General features: G+C 48.5%; 1 protein-coding gene across 2 annotated transcripts in view; it reads right to left on the bottom strand.

The window, feature by feature from the left end:
* Positions 1-917: 917 nt before the first annotated feature.
* dhx40 (DEAH (Asp-Glu-Ala-His) box polypeptide 40) overlaps positions 918-21,066 on the bottom strand; it is a 46,615-nt gene continuing 26,466 nt past the window's right edge. For both annotated transcript variants that reach the window (XM_038814637.1, XM_038814638.1), the window contains 7 exons: positions 14,051-14,208; positions 9,252-9,366; positions 7,658-7,766; positions 7,424-7,518; positions 6,508-6,577; positions 4,212-4,440; positions 918-1,548 (listed from right to left, as the gene is read on the bottom strand). In XM_038814637.1, the coding sequence (XP_038670565.1) occupies positions 1,424-1,548; positions 4,212-4,440; positions 6,508-6,577; positions 7,424-7,518; positions 7,658-7,766; positions 9,252-9,366; positions 14,051-14,208 (901 nt within the window). In that variant the 3' untranslated portion in view covers positions 918-1,423. The remainder of the gene's footprint in view (positions 1,549-4,211; positions 4,441-6,507; positions 6,578-7,423; positions 7,519-7,657; positions 7,767-9,251; positions 9,367-14,050; positions 14,209-21,066) is intronic.

Below are 21,066 nucleotides of genomic sequence, written 5' to 3'. Positions count from 1 at the left end.
TCGAAATTTATTCTCAACCTTAAAAATAAACCCTCTTTACAAAAGGAACTTTTAGAAACAATTTTGTGATTAATTTCATACTTGATAAAAATAAATACATTTGAGAGTCCAATGAAAGAAATCAGTTTATCGCAGCATCTATTCATGAATCACAGCCTTGAAATGACTCATTTATTTAATCTTTCTCCATCTTTGTGAAGTGCCTCGCAGTGACTGTCACATTAAAAACACAATACAAATGTACTTTATTGTACAAATATTAGTGCCCTGATAGCCAACTTATATGCAGCTCCTCTGTCCACTAGACTCCAACCTGTTTCACGCCAGTTACAAGTTGAATATATTTCGATGCGGATTTTTGGGAAACAATGCAAGGTCCTCGTAGCTTTGTAACTCTCAGATAGCGGTTGGGAACTTTTTAGTGGTTCAGAACTTTTTAGTGGTTCAGAACTTTTTAGTGGTTCAGAACTTTTTAGTGGTTTGGAACTTTGTAATGGTTCTCATGCTTCAAGATGGTTTCCATCAATTGAGAAAGATTCAACATATATTAATCTTTTAAAATCTTACAGCGTTGTCCATTTAAAAAAAAACATTATAAATTCCTCTGTCCACATTTATAATTTTTAAAAATAAATTTAAAGTACCAATAATTTTTTCCAATTAAGGGGCAATTTAGCGTGGCCAATCCACCTAACCTGCACATCTTTGGGTTGTGGGGCTGAAACCCACGCAGACAGTGACCCAGGGCCTGGATGGAACCCAGGTCCTCAGCGCCTTTAGGCAGCAGTGCTAAACACTGCGCCACCGTGCCGCCCTTCTGTCCACGTTTATTTTTTTATTACTTTATCAGAGTTACAAAGCCAGAGCTCAGAGTGTGGACAGGAGCAAACCTCTAATCCAGCTCCTTGCCTGCTCCAAAAAAAATAATTCAAATTGAATCCAATTCATGGTCCCCACAAGAAAGACATACCAGATCCACCTGACCTCACGCTCACCTGAGTCAAAAGGCCGAGAAGCGATTCGTCCACATTTATAATGGAAACTGCAACAAAACTAATCATGGTGTAATAACACCCTCCTGCCAAAGGAGGCACTGCAATGACATGAGGACACAATTTCAGCGTGACAAGTTTACATTGGTCCTTTCCACTATAAATGTAGAGCTTATGATAGAAATAAATGTTAAAAGTAATAAAGTGTACATCTTTAAAATTATCCTTCCACGCTAACCCCACTACCCGAGTGGCACACTTGGTCTCAACTCCATATGTGCATTGCCATCGGAGATCCACTGGTATTCATTTCACTCTGGAGATGCAGAGCCTGGGAATGGGTGTGAATGGGTGCATCATTCAGCCCTAGTCAGGCACTGGGGGCCTGGGGTTCCTGTGCAGCATCCTCATTTTGTGCCAGCTCTTCTGAATCACTGGCCTGTCCCGCTCTGCGACTTATCCAACTTCCGCTGCAGGTAGCGAGTCCTTGCGTCAGATATGGACTTCTCATCATTCCTCCTTTGCAGCTTCCTTCGGGCTTCTTGTAGGGCTTGCTCTACAAAGGGAAAGAGTGTGGAAAGTTAAACGCGGCATTTGATGCAGGAGGCAGCGGCTCGTGATACTGTCGCTGGACCCAGGTTCAAATCGCACCCTGGTACATGATGAAATGTGAACCCAATAAAAATTCAATCGCTGGCCGTGAGATCATTGCCGACTGTCGTTAAAACTCATCTGGCTCACAAGTGTCCTTTAGGGAGGGAAATCTGCCATCCTTACCTGGTCTGGCCGACACGCGAGGCCAGATCCACAGCAGTATGGTTGATTCTTAAAATGCCCTCCTCTGAAAGGCATTCAGTTCAAGGGCGATTAGGGATAGCTCAACGGCAATGCCCACATCACATGAATGGCAAAGAAACTTTAAACCCTCGAAGCAGTAGTGCTCAGCATTCCTGGGTGCAGGTTAACACTTCCAGTTTGGACACGGTAAGCTCCAGTGATAGGGAAGCATGATTTCATGTGCAGTGCATTGCTGAGCCGCAAGATGCTTTCTGCTATGCGTCGAGTTAGCTGCTGTAAGATGAGCAGGGTATGTGCAGGTGTAGGACAGAAAATGAAAGTTAACTACATGCCAGGAAAACATAACAAAGAACAAAGGAACAGGCCCTTCGGCCCTCCAAGCCTGCACCGGCCATGCTGCCCCTCTAAACTAAAATCTTCTACATTTCCGGGGTCCGTGTCCCTCTATTCCCATCCTATTCATGTATTTGTCAAGATGCCCCTTAAATGTCACTATTGTCCCTGCTTCCACCACCTCCTCCGGCAGCGAGTTCCAGGCACCCACTACCCTCTTGTGTAAAAAAACTTGCCGATTTGAGGTACAACATTTGACCTCAATGTCTCTGGGCACGGAAGGCTGGAGGGGGTGGTGGTGGGTAATATAATGGACTCTGCTGGGATCTGCATGCAGGCGTGTGTTCAAATAGCTCTACACTGGGGCAGCACGGTGGCGCAGTGGATAGCACTGCAGCCTCACAGCGCCGAGGTCCCAGGTTCGATCCCGGCTCTGGGTCACTGTCCGTGTGGAGGTTGCACATTCTCCCCGTGTCTGCGTGGGTTTCACCCCCACAACCCAAAAGATGTGCAGGGTAGGTGGATTGGCCACGTTAAATTGCCCCTTAATTGGAAACATGAAATGGGTACTCTAAATTAAACAAAAATAGCTCTCCACGATCTGTTTCAGCTAAGGAAGAATCAGCATAAGGGCAAAGTACCAAAGAGCAGAAAGTACAAGTGGAACTATGTTCCAAGTACTTTCGGGAGCGGAAGAGACAAAAACTAGGATAAGAACAATATGTTTTTTGTACTTAAAATTGTCAAACACAATTTAAAACAGAAATGCAGTCAAAGGATTTGGTCTTAAAATAGGAGAATGAGAATTTGGGCAGTTGACCTCCAGCCTCAGAATACGTTCAGGGCACGGACTCTGCACGTACAACAGAAACTATAATTTCCTAATATGGTGTCAGCTTGGCTCCGTTGCAGGACTCTCCATTGACTCAGAATGCTGTGGGCTTAGGGTCCACCAAGCTGACACTCGGATGCTGCATTATCAGAGATGCTCCCCTTCAGATGAGATTCTGAACTAAAGCTTTCTTCTGCACACTGTAGACCAGCGGGGCTTCCCACTGCTGGCCAAAATTATACCTCCACCTAGAACATACGCCAAAATATCTTGTCCATCACATTGCTCTTTGTGAAATGTTTCTCTGCAAATTGGCTACAAAACAGTGCGTGCGCTTCAAAGTAATTAATTTGGTGTGAAGGACAACGAGGAGCAATATAAATCCAAACTCCTTTCTTTTTCTCATATTCCATTTTCATGCTGTTTTGATTCAATATTTGACAAGGTTTCAAGATTCACTCAGCGATACAATACCAGGACTGACTTAACTGGCTAATCCAGACACCTACTGCATGATGTGCTACCAAGCCTGATATCTTGGCCTCGGCCAGAGTAGCGATGGTGCCACAGTGTCTAGGGATGAGAATCTGATCGGCACCTCATGGGTCCTGCCGTCAATCGCCAAAGGCAAGAAACGCAATCGGACCTAGCTGACCGACACTCCCAAACCCACCATCTCCACCAGCGAGGAGGACAATGGCAGCGGACGCACGGGAACACTCCAACCCTGCGTCACAGACCATCCACCCAGTTCAGCTGGGTCAAAGTTCTGGAGGTCCCTCCCTAACACACTGCGATTGTACTTTCTTTTTTGTTTCAATTTTTCCAATTAAGGGGCAATATAGCATGGCCAATCCATCTACCCTGCACATCTTTGGGTTGTGGGGTGAGACGCACAATGTTATGGTCAAGCAGAAACGGGGAGAATGTGCAAACTCACACGGACAGTGTTCCGGCGTGGGATCGAAACTGGGTCCTCAGCGACGTGAGGCAGTAGTGCTAACCACCGCGTCGGCCGTGAATCCACTCTCACCACATGAGCTGCAGCGGTTCGAGGGGCTGGGCAACAAATGTCGGTCTTGACAGTGACATTTGTGAATTCATCCTGTGAATTGATTTGTAAGAGAGAATCTCATCCACCATGCTCAGGAACGGACACGAGTGAGTCACCAGATGGCAACTGAGGCTCCAACAGGGTTCATAGTCCTGAGAAAATGACGGGAGGGGCTTTGGAGGTTGGAGGGCCAGCAGCTCACCTGATTGTTGTTTGGCCCTGTGTAGTGCCTCGCTCTGTTGGGTGATGCCTGGGGTCATCTCATCCCTTGCCACGCTGCTCAGCTGGTACGCATCAATCTCGTGCAGCTTGGGCAGCAGATCCTTCACCCACTCATAACGGATGGGGCACGTTGTCCGCACATAGATCTTAGACGTGACCATAACATCGTGAAAGATGATCCAATCGAGCTGGCTTTCCTGATCGAATAGCTGGGGACAAGTATAAGAAAGCTACTGCAGTAGGATTGTTTTTTTCTCCATTTTCCCATTTGGAATTTAATTACTTCTCCCCACCTTTGTTTCAGACAAGATTCCCGGCTCAAGGGATAATCCACTCACTCCCTGCTCGCTGCCACCCTCCCCTCTAGCTGTCACTTCCTTTAGCCCGACCACCCGTCGAGAACATTTTCCTCCTCCAATTCTGACCTCCTGTCCATCCCTTAATTCCTTTGCCCCACCTTCGCAGCTGTACTTCCTGCTGTCGAGTCTCTAAAGTTTGGAAATCCCACCCCAAGATTTTAGTCGCCTGTAACAATGTCACCTCCTTTATCTCTGTGCCAGTTGTTTTTGTTTGATAATGCTTCTGAGAAGTACCAGGGGACCTTGCACGATGTGAAAGGAGCTATATAAATTCAAGTTGCACTGAGATACATCATAGAATTGTAGAATGGTCAGAATATAGAGAGAAGCCATGTGGCCCATCATGTCCATGCTGGCCCGCTGCAAAGTCTACTCCACGAGCCCTACTTTTCCTCTTTCCTGTGTTTTCTCCAGATAATTATTCCAACCTCTTTTTATAACAATGATGGAATCTCCCTCCACCACACTCTCGGGCAATACATTCCAGATCCCAGTCACTCGCTGCCGACAAACATTGTTACTGATCTCACCATTGTTTTCTTGCCAATCCCACCTTAAATTAGCACCCTCTGGTCTTCAGCTCTTCTGCCATAAGAAATATTTTCCATACAATTCCTAGTGCAGAACGAGGCCATTCGGCCCATCGAATCTGCACCGACCCTCGGAAAGAGCACCCTACCTAGGCCCACTCCCCTCCGCCATATCCCCGTAGCCTGCCCATTGATCATGGCCAATCCACCTAAAATGCACGTTTGGACTGAGGGAGGAAACCAGAGCACCCGGAGGAAACTCCACACAGACAGTCACCCAAGGCTGGGGGTGGAACCCGGGTCCCCGGCGCTGTGAGGCAGCAGTGCTAACCACTATGCCACCACGCCGCCCTTATCTTATCTACGCTGTCCCGAACCCCACCCGATTTTGAGCCCCTCGATGAGATCTCTTCGTAACCTTCTCTCAAAAGGAGAACACTCCCAGTTTCTCCAATCCATCCACGTAACTGAAGTCCCTCGTTCCTGGAACCATTCTCATAAATCGTTTCCGCGCTCTCTCTAAAGCCCGCACACACTGCCTGTTGTGATGCCCAGAAATAGACACAATGCTCCAGTTGAGGCCAAACCAGTGTTTTTATAAAAGGTTCACCACGATGTCTTTGCTTTTGCACTCTATGCCTTCCCTTTTTAAGTCCAGGATCCAGTATTAACCACTTTGTCAACCTGCCCTGCCACCCTCAACAACCTGTGCACCTATAGCAGGCTAGGGCAGTCCGAGGCTCCATCCCTCAATGGTGCTGTGATAAGCCCCATATGGACCAGGGTTACGTAGAAACATACATAGAAAATAGAAGCAGGAGGAAGCCATTCAGCCCTTCAAGCCTCTTCCGCCATTCACCATGATCATCCAGATCATGGCTGATCATCAAGTTCAATATCCTGGTCCTGCCTCCCCCCCCCCCCCCCCCCCACCAAATCCCTTTAGCCCCAAGAGCTGTATCTAATTCCTTCCTGAAATTACACAACATTTTGGCCTCAACTACTTTCTGTGGTAGTGAATTCCACAGATTCACCGACCTCTGGGTGAAGCCATGTCTCCTCACCTCAGTCCGAAAATGTTTACCCCTTATCCTCAAACTATGGCCCCTAGTTCTGGACTTTCCCCACCATCGGGGAACATTCTTTCGGAATGTACCCTGTCCAATCCTGTTGGAATTTTCTAAATTTCGATGAGATCCCCTCTTCTAACCTTCAAGGAATATAATGGGGGGAGAAAGGTCCACAAACGTTTCCCTGTTTCTGTTCACTCTCTAACTGATGGTGCCTGTGTGAGGGCAGGTCAGGCTCCGTTGTGAACACCCCTCAGTGGAAATGCTGCGAGGAAAAATAGAATGACAGATAAACCCAGGAGCAATATATTACGTACAACGGAAGACGGATGAATGTGGACAACGGATCCGTGTCCATCCATGGTGTGGAAGGATTTACCCACAGACCTGCAAAGAAACACACCAAGGGTGTTACTTTTAGCACTTATACTTTGTGAGGTTGTACGTTCTCCTACATTCAGTGAGCAATCTGTTCCAGTGCTTTACCGTCACATTTCAGGGTTGCTGGGCAACAGTCTCAGGAGGCTCACATGTGGCTCGTATTGGTTACAGAGTAAACAGGAACTCCTAAGTGGAATTCAGGGAACGTGAAGCAAGGAAGAGAACTGGGATCCGTCAATGAAAGGATGGGAATCTGGGTAGAGAGGGCAGAGCCGGGAATAACAGAGCAAAGGGATAGATTGAGGGAGAAACCAGAATATAAATCTGGCCTTGCGCGCAACGCACAAGTACAGTGAACAAAATTTTACAGAGGGATCAGGTCCACGGCGACTTTCAACTGAACACAAACCAGGGCCGGCCAGGTCTCCTCAGAGTTCCTCGGACTGCAAGCGAGGGTCACTTGGACAGATGGGAGATTTTTCTACAGGTGAAAAGTGGCTCCGTTGACAGCGCGACCCTCTTATCACAAAACAACGACACCCAGTCTTACGGAGGTGTGTCTGGATTCAACTCTGACCGTTCACCTCTGTCTCAGGTTCAGATCCGCCCTAGAGCGATGAGATCAAAACACCTCAGGGTCGGCAGGCTGCAAGGGTCCGGTGTGAAATGAGTTGGGCGGTCTCAAAAAGTGGTGGAAGAGGGCCAGGGCCACTGGATAAAAGTCTCCAGAATTTGACAGAAAATTGGCACCACAATTTCAGACAGGCCGCAGTCACGGGGCTGAGGGCGATTGTGTTGTCTTCTCGCCTGGCTCACCTCACACTGGAGCTGGGATCAGTGCTGCTAACTCACCTTCTGGCCACGTTGCTGAAGTAGCCAGCACATAAACATCTCCTCAGCAGCTCAGGCTTGGAGCCATCAAATGTCTCTACGGGGAAGTCTTTCCTCTGCAAACAACAACAGGGACATGAGACAGTCCAAGTGAGAGAGCGCGAACAAGCAAGAGTGAAGGAGAGGGGGAAATATATTCTTCGCCGAAGGCATTAAAAATATTTTAGCCGAAAATCAATTAATTGGCAGACCCACCTGTTTCAGTTTATTGAGTATTTCCCCGAGCTGTTTCTCGATGCTAAATGCAGTCTTCAACGCTCGCCAATGGATCCAATGTTCACGGCACCAGGTGGCGGGGGAGTCACTGAGGGCAAATATCACATTGGTGGGTCCACAGGAAGAGGGGAGGGGTTTGCAGCTGGTCAACAATGGCAGAGAATAAACATGTTCATGACGGTCTCCGTGTCGAAGGATGTGACTCACACAGGGCCGTTGCTCCCTTCATCAAAGTCTTTTCCAGAGGGTGCCCCCCCCACCCCCCCCAGCACCTTGCCCAAGTGGCCATTCTTGGCTTCCAGTGATATCCCGGGCAGGGAATTCTGGCGCCTATTTGACCACAGGGACTCCAAAGCCCCCGCATGATCCTGTCACTCAAAGTCCACACAACTTTCAGAGATGAATAACCAACAGAAGCTCTGACAGGTCTTCCGATCCCCAATGAGGTGCACCGAGAGTAATTGTGATGCCCCTGCTGAGGGGAGCTATCTCAGCGCAGACTAGATCATAGAATTTACAGGGCAGAAGGAGGCCATTTGGCTCATCAAGGATGCACCGGCCCTTGGAAAGAGCACCCTACATAAGCCCACACCACCCTATCCCCGTAACCCCGTCTAACCTTTTTTGGGCACTAAGGGCAATTTAGCATGGCCAATCCACCTAACCCGCACGTCTTCTGGGGCTTGTGGGAGGAAACCGGAGCACCCGGAGGAAACCCACGCAGACACGGGGAGAGCGTGCAGACTCCGCACAGACCCAGCGGGGAATCGAACCTGGGACCCTGGTGCTGTGAAGCGACAGTGCTAACCACTGTGCGACCGTGCCCGCCCACATCAGGTGAGGGTTGTACCCACTAACCCCTGGCATCATTGCAACTCCCTCGGGTCAAGGTCATTTGTTTCTCCCTTTCTTGGTTTCTCTTCAACCTGTTCTAAGGCCCTTTTCCAGCGTGCACAGTCAAGACAGAGTTCCTTTGGATTTCCCTACATTGTTGCACAGTGGGCCTCTTGCCTCAGAGTTGCGGGTCCCAATCTGGAGACTGAAACTCAGAATCCAGGCTGACACTCCCAGTGCAGTACTGAGGGAGTGCCGGACTGTCGGAGGTGCTGTCTTTCAGATCCCACCCCAATCTGAGGAACCCAGTCCTTCCTACATTGGCTACACTTCAAAAGCCTGAAACACACTTTGGGACTTCCAGGTCCCGATAGACGCTATCGAGATTCAAATTGTTTCCTTTTTAATTAGTCCCTGACCTCCATCAATATAGCACAACTACATCCAGGAATTCTCCACCCGCCCTACCTCCCGTTAAGCAGTGTTCGCAGAAGCCCAATTAACTCCATACTCGAACAAAAAAGAAGAATTCCAATGAAGATCATAGTGGACTCGAAACGTTAACTCTGTTTCTCGCTCCACAGATGTTGCCAGACCTGCTGAGTTTTTCCAGCACTCTGTTTTTTATTTCCGATCTCCAGCATCCACAGTATTTTGCTTTTATTAAATCTTCCGCACTCCACTCTGCCTGTTCTGGTTAGGCCGAATCCGTCTCCTCCACCTCCCACTCCGCCCTTACCTCTCGCTGCACCTCTTGAAGACGGTGAGTAAGGTGACAAAGTCATTGCTGCCTCCAGCCTCCAGTGCCAGCTTCCGGTGTCTCAGCTCAGCTTCCTTCTGTTTCTCCGGGTTCCCTGCAGGGATACAGTACAGAGACTCAGCCCGTGTCCTCCTGACCAGCCCGTTAATATCCGCCCCAGGTTGAGGAGCTTTGTGATTGGTTTTCCCAATCCCACGGCTTGGCACTTCTGCGCCAGGCCAGTGGGTAACATGCACCATCTCTCAAGCACCCAACCTCGAGTTGGTTACAGGGACCTGGAGTAGCTCTCCCGACTATCCCTTGCTGGGAGCTGTTCTTCTCGCAGGCTCCCTAATGTCTGCAGGTTTGTGCTTCTCTGATTATCCCCTACCATTGCCAAATCTCCTTCCTCCCTATCTTCCTGAAGGCTCAGACTTTCTCTTTTTTTTAATATAAATTTAGAGTACCCAATTCATTTTATCCAATTAAGGGGTAATTTAGCGTGACCAATCCACCTACCCTGCACATGTTTTGGGTTGTGGGGGGCGAAACCTGTTTTGTTATACTCTTGACGTAGCATAAGCTGCTTCCTTGATGTGCACTCTGACAAAGGAAGGTTCAGATTTGGAGATAGCTTTAACACATTTATTAAATTGTTAACAATTCTCCTACTTGGATTCGACTCTCCTGTTAATCCTGCTATAGCTACTCAGACTGACGAGCCAGTCTGCTACAATCCACGTGGTGGGTGTGATGTGTTTCAAATCAACCCTGTGTACTCACTGAGAGTCTCCACTGGAAAGAGGAAGATCATATGTGCTGTGTCCTTTTATATGGTTTGGTGTAATGCCCTCCTGTGGTAGTGTCACCTGTGTGTGTGTCTTGAATGCCCATTGGTCGTGTCCTATCTTACTGGCCTATTGGTTGACTGTCTGTGTGTCATGTCTCTGGTGCTCCCTGTAGTGTCTAGCTAGTCTACGTGTATTTACATTAACCCCTTGTGTATTTACAGTAATGCATATCACCACAAAACCACACAAACACGGGGAGAATGTGCAAACTCCACATACATAGTGACCCGAGGACGGGATTGAACCTGGGACCACGGCGCCGTGAGACAGCAGTGCTAACCACTGCGCCACCGTGCTGCCCAAAAGGCTCAGACTTTCAAAACAGCACAGTGCTGTTCCCTGCTAGCTGCCTCACTGGCAACTAAGTGATCATTCCTCAAACAGGAGTCTGGTTAAGGAATCTCAGTAGAGGGTGGGGTGGGTAAGAGATAGCAGCTACATCCAATTCTACCTGCACCTAATCCGCACTGGTGCAGCAGTGGTTTCTGGCCAGTGATCAGAAGCTCCATTTCCGGCTGCTGAAAACTTACCTCCTCCCTTAACCACTGAGGACAACTATGGTAACACTCAGGGCAGCACATGCACAGTGGGTTAGCACTGCGGACTCACGGCGCTGAGGTCCCAGGTTCGATCCTGGCCCCGGGTCACTGTCCGTGTGGAGTTTGCACATTCTCCCAGTGTCTGCAGGGGACCCACCCCCACAATCCAAAGATGTGCAGGGTCGGTGGATTGGCCACGCTATATTGCCCCTTAATTGGAAAAAATGAATTGGGTACTCAAAATTTATTTTTAAAAAACTATAGTAACACGCTTACCACGACGTGTCTGTGGTCACCCAACAACTGTGCGCGTGTTACTTCTCTCGGTATTGTGCACGTGACCAGCTGTATTTGAAGCCTTCGAGCAATTGTCACGTACAATTGGGGGGGGGGGGGGCAATTGTCACGTACAATTGGGGGGGGGACAATTGTCACGTACAATTGGGGGGGGGGAGGAAGAGAGAGAGAGAGAGAGAGTCAGTTGTCACGTACAATTGGGGGGGGCAATTGTCACGTACAATTGGGGGGGGCAATTGTCACGTACAATTGGGGGGGCAATTGTCACGTACAATTGGGGGGGGCAATTGTCACGTACAATTGGGGGGGGCAATTGTCACGTACAATTGGGGGGGGCAATTGTCACGTACAATTGGGGGGGGCAATTGTCACGTACAATTGGGGGGGGCAATTGTCACGTACAATGGGGGGGGCAATTGTCACGTACAATGGGGGGGGCAATTGTCACGTACAATGGGGGGGGCAATTGTCACGTATAATTGGGGGGGCAATTGTCACGTACAATTGGGGGGGCAATTGTCACGTACAATTGGGGGGGCAATTGTCACGTACAATTGGGGGGGCAATTGTCACGTACAATTGGGGGGGCAATTGTCACGTACAATTGGGGGGGCAATTGTCACGTACAATTGGGGGGGCAATTGTCACGTACAATTGGGGGGGCAATTGTCACGTACAATTGGGGGGGCAATTGTCACGTACAATTGGGGGGGCAATTGTCACGTACAATTGGGGGGGGCAATTGTCACGTACAATTGGGGGGCAATTGTCACCTACAATTGGGGGGGCAATTGTCACGTACAATTGGGGGGGCAATTGTCACGTACAATTGGGGGGCAATTGTCACCTACAATTGGGGGGGGGGCAATTTTCACCTACAATTGGGGGCGGGGGGGCAATTGTCACGTACAATTGGGGGCGGGGGGGCAATTGTCACGTACAATTGGGGGCGGGGGGGCAATTGTCACGTACAATTGGGGGGGGCAATTGTCACGTACAATTGGGGGGGCAATTGTCACGTACAATTGGGGGGGCAATTGTCACGTACAATTGGGGGGGCAATTGTCACGTACAATTGGGGGGGGCAATTGTCACGTACAATTGGGGGGGGGCAATTGTCACGTACAATTGGGGGGGCAATTGTCACGTACAATTGGGGGGGGCAATTGTCACGTACAATTGGGGGGGGCAATTGTCACGTACAATTGGGGGCGGGGGGGCAATTGTCACGTACAATTGGGGGCGGGGGGGCAATTGTCACGTACAATTGGGGGGGCAATTGTCACGTACAATTGGGGGCGGGGGGGCAATTGTCACGTACAATTGGGCGGGCAATTGTCACGTACAATTGGGGGCGGGGGGGGCAATTGTCACGTACAATTGGGGGGGCAATTGTCACGTACAATTGGGGGGGCAATTGTCACGTACAATTGGGCGGGCAATTGTCACGTACAATTGGGCGGGCAATTGTCACGTACAATTGGGCGGGCAATTGTCACGTACAATTGGGGGGGCAATTGTCACGTACAATTGGGGGGGCAATTGTCACGTACAATTGGGGGGGCAATTGTCACGTACAATTGGGGGGGCAATTGTCACGTACAATTGGGGGGGCAATTGTCACGTACAATTGGGGGGGCAATTGTCACGTACAATTGGGGGGGCAATTGTCACGTACAATTGGGGGGGCAATTGTCACGTACAATTGGGGGGGCAATTGTCACGTACAATTGGGGGGGCAATTGTCACGTGCAATTGGGGGGGCAATTGTCACGTACAATTGGGGGGCAATTGTCACGTACAATTGGGGGGGCAATTGTCACGTACAATTGGGGGGGCAATTGTCACGTACAATTGGGGGGGCAATTGTCACGTACAATTGGGGGGGGCAATTGTCACGTGCAATTGGGGGGGCAATTGTCACGTACAATTGGGGGGCAATTGTCACGTACAATTGGGGGGGCAATTGTCACGTACAATTGGGGGTGGGTGGGGGAAAGAGAGATGGTAACATAGTGGCAATATCACCACTGGACTCCAGAGGCTCAAATTAATCCAGAGTAATCCAGTAATCTAGAGTAATCTAGTAATCCAGAGGCACAGGTTAATTCTCTGATGACGTGGATTCATATTCCACCATGACAGCTGGAGGAATTCAACTCCAATTGATAATCTGAAATATAAAGCTGGACACACAATGGCGACCATGACAACTATCACTGATTGTAGCAAAGACTCATCTGGTTCACCGATGCCCTTTTGGGAAGGAAATCTGCCGCCCTTATCTGGTCTGGTCTACGTGTGACTCTAGACCCACAGCAGTGTGGGTGACCCCTAACAGCCCTCTGAAATGGCGGAGCAAGCCACTCAGTGCAAGGGCAATTAGGGATGGGGAACAAAGAACAATACAGCACAGGAACAGGCCCTGCAGCCCTCCAAGCCTGCGCCGACCATGGTACCTGCCTGAACTAAAACCATATGAGCTAACGGAGTCCGTATCCTTCCATTCCCAACCTATGCATATTTGTCTAGATGCCCCTTAAATGCCGCTGTTGTGCCTGCTGCCACCACCTCCCTAGGCAGCGTGTTCCATATAATTACCAAATAAAATATTTAACAAATGCTGGTCCTGCCAGGGACAGATACTTCCCATGGAAGAATTGAAAAAAAAGTTCTTCTGATGTCCTATGGGATTCCCTGCCCAGTGAAGCAGTTGAGGCTCCTTCATGAAATGTTTTCAAGAGAAAGATGGATAGTTTTTTGAAGAATAAAGGGTTATGGTGTTTGGGTGGGAAAGTGGAGCTGAGTCCGCAAAAGATCAGCCATGATCTCATTGAATGGCGGAGCAGGCTCGAGGGGCCAGATGGCCTGCTCCTGCTCCTTGTTCTTATGTCCTGACCAACATTCCTCCCTCAACCACCACCAAAAACACAACTTGCATTCGTATAGCGTCGGTGACGTTCAGAAACTGACCATCCGTCTGTATTGCTGTAGAATTCTGCAGTGTGTAAAGTGGCTGCCACCTTCCTCCATGTAAAAGTGACTGCAGTTCGGTTTCTGGGACAACGCGTTTGTAAATTCAGGTTCTTGCTGAACAGGCCATTCTTTTTACCTGGTCGAATGAAAGCGTTTTCCACTGAAAGCATGGCGGCCACCGGAAGCAAAAGACATTCGCACCCAAACGCCGCGGCTTTTATCACCGCCCGTGTCAGAGACGGCAGGAGGGGAAACTCCACCATCAGTCGCCCGAGTTTGGTCACGCAGCCCATCCTGCGAAGGGGAAGAAGAAAAGTGACTAACAAAGACTCTGAGGCCCGTTTACTATTTTAGGTGGATGATAAAAATCCAAAGACGCTATTTCAGGAAGCCCTCCCCGGTGACCTAGTCAATATTTATCCATCGGGGCAGCACGGTGGCCTAGTGGTTAGCACAACCGCCTCACGGCGCTGAGGTCCCAGGTTCGATCCCGGCTCTGGGTCACTGTCCGTGTGGAGTTTGCACATTCTCCCCGTGTCTGCGTGGGTTTCGCCCCCACAACCCAAAAATGTGCCGAGTAGGTGGATTGGCCACGCTAAATTGCCCCTTAATTGGAAAAAATAATTGGGTAATCTAAATTTTTTTTAAAAAATGTATCCATCGACCAACATCACTAAAACAGACTTTCCGGCTAAAATCTCATTGCTGTTTGTGGGAGCTTGCTGTGCACAAATTAACTACCTTGTTTGCCATATTCCAATAGTGATTTGGTCCTACGTTTGTTAAAGGCATAAATTCTGCCTCTTACATTTTCAGTTAATAGGACTTTAGGGTCCTGTCACTCAGGATTAAATGACATTCTTCAATGAATCCATGACCATAAGGGGAGAACGTGGAGGGGCCCCCAATGGGTAAGCCATCATGTTACTGATTAATATTCACCCCACGTGCTTCAGGTTAGATTCCCGGTCTCGGGTGTGTCAGGTGCCTTCAGCGATGGGGAGACAGCTACAATTTGCCTCCAAGTCCGGGGTTGGACAAGGGTTATCTATAAATTAGGGGGTCCTCAAATAAAATCAGAACATGGCAGAAATTCAGCAACTGGAAGAGAAGTGGAACAATTTGGGCAGGTGTTTTGCCAACATGACCAAGTGTCAGATTGGCTCAGCTGGCTGCATATTTCTTTTTAAAATAAATTTAGACTACCTAATTCATTTTTTCCAATTCAGGGGCAATTTAGCGTGGCCAATCCACCTACCCTGCACATCCTTGGGTTGTGGGGGCGAAACCACCACGGGGAGTACGTGTAAACTCCACACGGACAATGCGATTTGGGGGAAAGCATAGGTTTGAGCCAGGGAAGTGGGATGGAAATTTTCGGAGATGGGAGGAGAAAGGAATTAGGACACTGAAAGATTTATTTCTTGGGGGTTGTTTTGTGGGATTGAAGGAGTTGGGAGCGAAGTATGGGCTGGAGTAGGGGGAAATATTTAGATACATGCAGGTTCGAGACTTTGAGAGAAAGGAGATACAGAGCTTCCCGGTAGAGCCGGCTTCCACATTGCTGGTAAAGGTGCTGACCACAGGGGAACTGGAGAAGGGGGCAGTGTCGGCGGTTTACGGGGCTATTTTGGAGGAAGAGAAAGCGCCGCTAGAAGGGATGAAGGTAAAATGGGAGGAAGAGTTGGGAGAGGATATGGAGGGGTTCTGGGGTGAGGTGCTCCGGAGGGTGAACGCCTCCACCACGTGTGCGAGGTTGGGGCTGATACAGCTGAAGGTGGTGTATAGAACACACCTCACAAGGGCAAGGATGAGCCGGCTCTTTGAAGGGGGTAGAAGATGTGTGTGAACATTGTTGGGGGAGGGCCCGCAAACCACGTTCATATGTTTTGGTCCTGTCCAAAACTGGAGGATTACTGGAAGGAGTGGTGCACGTGAAACTGGACCCGGGCCCTCGGGAGGCCATATTCAGGGTGTCGGACCAGCCGGGGTTGAAAATGGGTGCGGAGGCAGATGTTGTAGCCTTCGCCTCGTTGATCGCCCGAAGGCAGATCCTGAAAGGGTGGAGATCAACCTCTCCACCCTGTGCCCTTACATTCGTTACTGATTATTGTTTACTGTTGGGTGTAAATTTGGGAGAAAATGTGAAAAAGGAGAATAAAAAATATTTTCTTTAAAAAAAAACTTCACATGGACAGTGACCCAGAGCTGGGATCAAACCTGGGACCTCGGCGCCGTGAGGCAGCAGTGCTAACCACTGTGCCATCTTGCTGGTTGCATATTTTACCTCTGAATCAGAAGGTTCAGAGTTCAAGACCAACTCCAGGACGCGAGCACATTATCTAGGTTGACACTTGCAATGCAGTGCTGGGGGAGGCCTGCATTGAATGTTCTTTTATGTAAATAAATATGATTATTAATATTTTTTCATAGTAAACACAATCATAGAAAACAATTAACCAAAGTTACGCAATAAAATAGCGAGGCTAACAAGCAAAAGCACATATTAACTTAACCCCAAACACTTAACTAAACCCCCTCAGAGCGGACGGTGACTAAACTCGTTAAAAAAAGGAAATGAATGGTGGCCATCTTAGGGAGAACCCTTCCAACGACCCGCTGATGGTGAACTTGACCCGCTCCAAATATAAGAACGACATGAGGTCACCCAACCAAGCTGAGGCACTGGGCGGAGTAGGAGACCTCCACCCAAGCAGAATTAGTCTCCTGGCTATCAACGAGGCAAAGGCATCCACCTTCACCCCCGTCTGAAGCACTGATAGCCCAAAAGTGGCCATTATCCAAATCAACATTGAGTATCTCTGACATGGTGTTGCAAAAAAGAGGCTGAAAAGCTCATCAAAAATAAGACCAGAACAAGAGCGCTTATCCCGCCCCCCCCGTGAGCAACGCTCACACCAATCCGCCACCCGAGAAAAATCCGCTCATCCACGCTGTAGTGATATTATGGTTGATTTGATTTGATTTATTTTCTCATGTACCGAAGTACAGTGAAAATTATTTTTCTGCAGCCGAGGGAACGTACACAGTACGTGCATGGTGGACAAAAGAATAATCAACAGAGAACATTGATAAATGGTACATCGACAGACAGTGATTGGTTACAGTGCAGAACAAGGGGCCAAACAAAGTAAATACATGAGCAAGAGCAGCATAGGGCGTCGTGAATAGTGTTCTTACAGGGAACAGATCAGTCCCGAGTGGGAGTTGTTGAGGAGTTTATAACTGTGGGGAAGAAACTGTTCCTCGTCTGGATGTGCGGGTCTTCAGACTTGTGTATCTTCTGCCTGATGAAGGGTCTGGAAGATGCCAATGCCTGGGTGGGAGGGGTCTCTGATAATGCTGTCTGCCTTCCTGAGGCAGCAGGAGGTGTATATAGAATCAATGTGGGGGTGGCAAGCTTGTGTGATGCATTGGGCTGAGTTCACCACACTCTGCAGTTTCTTGCGATCTTGGACCGAGCAGTTGCCATACCAGGCTGTGATGCAGCCGGATAGGATGCTCTCTATCGCACATCTGTAGAAGTTTGAGAGTCGAGGCAGACATGCCAAATTTCTTTAGCTTCCGTGGGAAGTAGAGATGTTGTTGGGCTTTCTTGACTGTTGCATCAACGTGAGTGGACCAGGACAGACTGTTGGTGATGGTGACCCCCAGGAACTTAAAGCTATTGACCATCTCCACTTCGGAGCCATTGATGCAGACAGGAGTGTGTGTCGTGCTGCACTTCCTGAAGTCGATGGTCAGTTCCTTGGTCTTTCCGACATTTAGGGAGAGGTTGTTTTCGGTGCACCATGCAATCAAGTGATTTATCTCCCTCCTGTAGCCTGATTCATTGTTGGTTGAGGTACGGCCCACCACAGTCATATCATCCGCAAACTTATAGATTGAGTTGTAATTCACTGACTGACAACTCGGAGTCTCACTAGTATATAAGTGAATGTTATCAGCTGACCCCTTAGACTGGCTGGAGGAAGTCAAAGAGAGAGGCTGCTTGTGCATATTTTAACTGTTGTTTTATCTGGAAGGTATTAAACACTGAGAAATAACTATTAGCCTGCCACAGAGATTTGAAAATTGTGTAGTCTGCAAGAATTTAACAGCATGGAGTCGTTGAAGCCACAAAAGAGTCTCAGCTTTCATGGTAATTTGGACAGCTACTGGCGTGTGTTTAAACAACAATTTGATCTGTTTCTTATTGCAGTAAATTTAGAAGATCAAATTCATGCAAGGTAGCGATACTCCTAACAGCGGCAGGGACAGAAGCAATTGCTGTGTTTAATACGTTTCAGTTTGCAAACGATGAAGACAGTAAAACATCAACTCACACCGGCTCAAAGGTCAATGTACAGATTCTACAATACAAGATCTGAACTCAGTATCATTAATAGTGTGGTACTTTGTTTGAACACTATAGTCATACCTCAATCTCTTCGAAAGGATATACTAAAGAGGATACACAAAGGACATTTTGGGATTGAAAAATATAAATGGAGAGCTCGTCCCTCTGTTTACTGGCCAGGCATAAACCAGTATATTCAGAATATACAGTGCAAGATGCCATTCGGCCCATTGAGTCTGTACCGGCCCTTGGAAAGAGCACCCTACCCAAGCCCTCACCTCACCCAACCCCGCAACCGTGCCCCACCCCACCATTTTGGACACTTAGGGTAAATTAGCACAGCCAATCCACCTAACCTGCACATTTTTGGACTGTGGGAGGAAACCGGAGAACCCGGAGGAAACCCACGCAGACACGGAGAGAACGTGACCCAAGTTAGGAATCAAACCTGGGACCATTGAGCTGTGAAACAACTGTGCTAACCACTGTGCTAACATACTGCCCTTGATATTGAAAGGATGGTCAGTTGTTGAGACACACGCGAGATGCATCGTTGCAAGCAAACAAGAGAACCTAGGCAAATATCTCATTTACCTTGGGCACCTCGTAGCTATTGATCTCTTTCACCTACGAGGGCAAGATTATATAATGGTCATAGACTATTTTTCAAACTGTCCAGAAATGGCTCTACCCTCAAGCATAACGGCAAGCAGTGGAATATTGTATACCAAGTCAGAACAATTTAGGTCCCACATCAAAAATAAGCTGATGTGAATCCAAATCGGGGTTGGAGGCCAGCAAATTATTAATAAAATTCCTATCATCCCAGTTCCAACATCGATATTAACCAGAACCACCAGAGTGCCCGCCAGAGAGCCACAGATCAGGCGGCATGGTAGCAAAGTGGTTAGCACTGGCGCTGCACAGCGCCAGGGTCCCAGGTTCAATACCCGGCTTGAGTCATTATCTGTCTGTGCGGAGTCTGCATGTTCTCCCCGTGTCTGCGTGGGTTTCCTCCGGGTGCTCCGGTTTCCTCCCACAAGTCCCGAAAGACATGCTTGTTAGGTGAATTGGACATTCTGAATTCTCCCTCTGTGTATCAGAACAGGTGTCGGAGTGTGGCGACTCGGGGCTCTTCACAGTAACATCATTGCAGTGTCAATGTAAGCTTACTTGAAATGAAATGAAATGAAAATTGCTGATTGTCACAAGTAGGCTTCAAATTAAGTTACTGTGAAAGCCCCTAGTCGCCACATTCCGGCGCCTGTTCGGGGAGGCTGGTACGGGAATTGAACCGTGCTGCTGGCCTGCCTTGGTCTGCTTTCAAAGCCAGCGATGAAATGATTTAGCCCTGTGCTAAACCAGCCCCTACTTGTGACAATAATAAAAAGATTATTATTATTAGATACTAACCTGTCTGCCATTGGGGTCAGCCAGGATCTTAGTGGCAGAAAACTGAACCCTTTTATTCATTAATACCCTGGCCCCTACCATCAAAGCTCCAATGAAAGACTTGTCCCACCCACCCCTTTCACATCCTTGTCTCGTCAGGAGTCTCTTTCAAAAACACCGCGTCGGAGTTTAAACTGTTAAGATGAGCAAACACTCTCAACCATTTCATTGGGCCATTTAACCCCGACATTCCAGGTGACCAAACGAATTGGGGTCTTCCAACCTGCCTCAATCCAGAGTCAGCCAGTTCCACCAAGAGAAATTACCCAGCAGATACACAACAGGTACAGCAACCAGGCCCAGCCAAGATGGCCGCCAAACCAAATCACAAGGCAAAACAAAGAAAGATCTGCAGGCACTGCCAGCAAACCACACCCCGCCACCCCCTTCCCACTCCTTGCCCTCGGATACTACCACACCCAAATAAGCAAACAAATAGATGCAAGGAGAACACAAACAACTACAATCTACTTGTAACAAACCTAAACCACACAAGAACTCAAGCTCATTATCGAAAAAATGACCACAATGAGCTGCAGTCAACCCTTCAACAGGGCTCCCATGAGCTAACTCTTAGGTTAGCAGGGCGGCTTCCAACTAGAGTGAAGGAAAATGGTTACAAACAACAAAAGTCTCAAAACCGCATAAACCATAGAATTCCGACAGCGAGCAACGGTTTATTTTCAGAACAATCAGAACAGAACCCCACATAAAACTGAAACCCAGACTGTAAAAATTCAACCCCAACAAGATCAGGAAAAATCAAAAATAAACATGGAACCACAGCAATTCAAAACGGCCACTCCCAATACCCCCAAAAATTCAATCACACCGTGCCCAACCCGCGTTTCTGAACAGAGGAGCAAAGTACTTCCTCCCGTCCAGCGCATCAAATAAATAGTCCTTTCCCTCAAACGTCACTCTTAGCTATACCGGGCACATCGCTTTTGTACAGCTCCACCTTGGCTTTGCTGATCGCAGCCCTCTTCTTTGCCGGCTCCACTCCCAAGTCTTGGTAAAACCTGATGGTGCGGCCTTCCCACTTGAAGTCTGGATGCTCCTTTGCCCATCTCAGAATCCGCGCTCTCTCTTTGAAACTTCACTATTATCCCAGGCGGTGCACCCTCAAGACGAGGCCTCGCGGTACAGTGTACGGTGGGCCCGGTCCAACTCATGATGGGACTTGACTCCATCCTCCCCCACCATCTTCCCGAACATCTTTGGGTGTCGGGCCTGCCATCCCCTCTGGCAGCCCCACGATTTGAATGTTTAGCCTCCTGGACCGATTCTCTAAATCATTCACCTTGGCCTTCAGCGATTTATTTGCTTCGGCCATCAGA

This window comes from Scyliorhinus canicula, chromosome 12, assembly GCF_902713615.1.
Source record: "Scyliorhinus canicula chromosome 12, sScyCan1.1, whole genome shotgun sequence".
Classification (NCBI taxonomy): domain Eukaryota; kingdom Metazoa; phylum Chordata; class Chondrichthyes; order Carcharhiniformes; family Scyliorhinidae; genus Scyliorhinus; species Scyliorhinus canicula.
Note: the sequence above shows the minus strand (reverse complement) of the source record. Positions and strands in the feature narration are given on the sequence as shown.